General features: G+C 66.7%; 1 protein-coding gene across 1 annotated transcript; it reads right to left on the bottom strand.

Annotated features, from left to right (window-relative positions):
* Positions 1–49: 49 nt before the first annotated feature.
* LOC104983604 (cleavage and polyadenylation specificity factor subunit 1-like) lies at positions 50–1,694 on the bottom strand (the record flags this gene model as incomplete). The annotated part of the gene is made up of 6 exons (XM_010833135.1): positions 1,639–1,694; positions 1,415–1,558; positions 1,176–1,328; positions 370–486; positions 206–296; positions 50–134 (listed from the first exon to the last, which is right to left on the bottom strand). Coding segments are annotated over exons 3-6 (377 nt in total), but the record flags the coding sequence as incomplete, so codon positions are not given.
* Between the last annotated feature and the right edge of the window lie 6 nt (positions 1,695–1,700).

Genomic DNA, 1,700 nt, shown 5'->3' with positions numbered 1-1,700 from the left:
GAGCCAGCCCCGGTCTGCCCCACCACGCCCCGCTGAGGCACAGCCTCACCTGGCGTTGGGGATGGCCTCCCAGCTGACTGGGGAGATGAGCTGGATGCAGAAGGCCTCCTGCTGAGGGTGGACGTACCGCTCGTCTGTAAGGACAGAGGGGGACCATCAGGGAGGAGCGGCCCCCAGGACAGGCCCGGCCTGGGCCCCCGCGCACCTCTCTCGATGGTCTCAAACTCCTTCTCCTCGCCCGTCATGCGTGGAACGCGCGTGCAAGGTGTGCTGGTGCTAGTGGCGACGGCGTACACCTTGGGGAGAGCAGGGTGTCAGGAGCCAGAGCCCACCCCAGCCCCAAGGGTCACCGGCCAAGTGGGGGCAGACCTTGGACTCCACGTGGTAAGCCACGTAGTGGGCGGTGCAGCGCAGCGGGATCTTCCGAACAGGCCATGGGGCGTCGTAGGACAAGTAGGCGGGCAGAACGCTGATCCTCAGCTCGCCCTGGGTGGGCACAGGGGTGAGGGAGGCCTGGTGCCCACTGAAGGCCGAGCTGGTGAACCCAGGCCTCGAGGGCTCCCTCAGGTCAGCCCTCGGGTCCGCTGGAACGGGCAGCGACAGAGGCTGTGGCCCACTGTCCTGCTCTTTGCGGGCTTCCTGTCCCTTCACCCAGGTTTGCCCAGGGCTGGCATGGGTGTGGCCTGAGGCTGCAGGCACAGGGTGGGACGTGCACGCCACGCCAGCACCTGCACACGGGGCCCAGCGGCTCCCCTCCAGCCCAGGCCTAAGTGCACTGGCGCTGCCAAGTCCTCGGCGGCCCATGGGGCTACTGCTGTCATCTCTGTGACACGAGGAAGCTCGGTACGTGAGCATCCCAGCCGGTCACCCGGCGCCTTGAGCAGAGCTGGGTGCCCAGTGGGCAGACCAGCGACTGAACCCGGCTGGTGCCCTTGTGGGCCACACCCTCCACTGCCAATCTCCTCATCCTCCAAGCCTCTCCAGCGTTCAGCCCCACATGACCTCCTTGACCTTGGCTCCCACCACCCACCGGACAGCCCGACTCTCCACGCCACGGTGCCCCCATTCCCAGCCATGGGTTGAGGGCCTCATTCTTGGGCCCCAGCACCTGGTCCTGCCTAGTTGTCCTCGGAGGGGGTTGGCACACCTGGCCGGGCCTCGTGGGGCCTCCCTACCTGTCTGTTGAAGTACAGGAACCCTCGGGGGCAGTTGATGTTGTGGAACGGGGCAAAAGAGTCGATGGGGCCGTCGATGCCCATGGGGTGCAGCCGCAGGGCCCCCCGGCCAGTCACCAGGAGCCAGTGGGGCGAGGGACCGCAGATGAACACCTGGGGGCAGACAGTGTGAGGAAGCCCCTCACACTGTGGGGAGGCCCTGTGCTCGCCAACCCTGCTCCGCAGAGCAGCTGGCCTACCCCGGAGTAGCCATAAATGTCCTCGAAGTAGCGGAACCGCGCCACGCGGCCTCGGGGCCCTGTCCCCTCCTCCGTGCTACCCCCTTCCGCCTTCTTCTTGGACGGCTTTGGCTTCTTCTCCCGGAAGTTGATGTTGTGGGGGACCTGGAGGGTGCTGCAGTTAAGGGCCGGGACCCCTAGCCCTGCCTCACCGCCCCCACACCCAGCCCTGCCGGTCACTGCACCTTCTTGAAGCGAACTTTGAGGTTCCCCTGGCCGAGCTGTGAGTCGTGAGGGAAGGCCTCAT

This window comes from Bison bison, unplaced genomic scaffold, assembly GCF_000754665.1.
Source record: "Bison bison bison isolate TAMUID 2011002044 unplaced genomic scaffold, Bison_UMD1.0 scf7180017841923, whole genome shotgun sequence".
Taxonomy (NCBI): Eukaryota; Metazoa; Chordata; class Mammalia; order Artiodactyla; family Bovidae; genus Bison; species Bison bison.
Note: the sequence above shows the minus strand (reverse complement) of the source record. Positions and strands in the feature narration are given on the sequence as shown.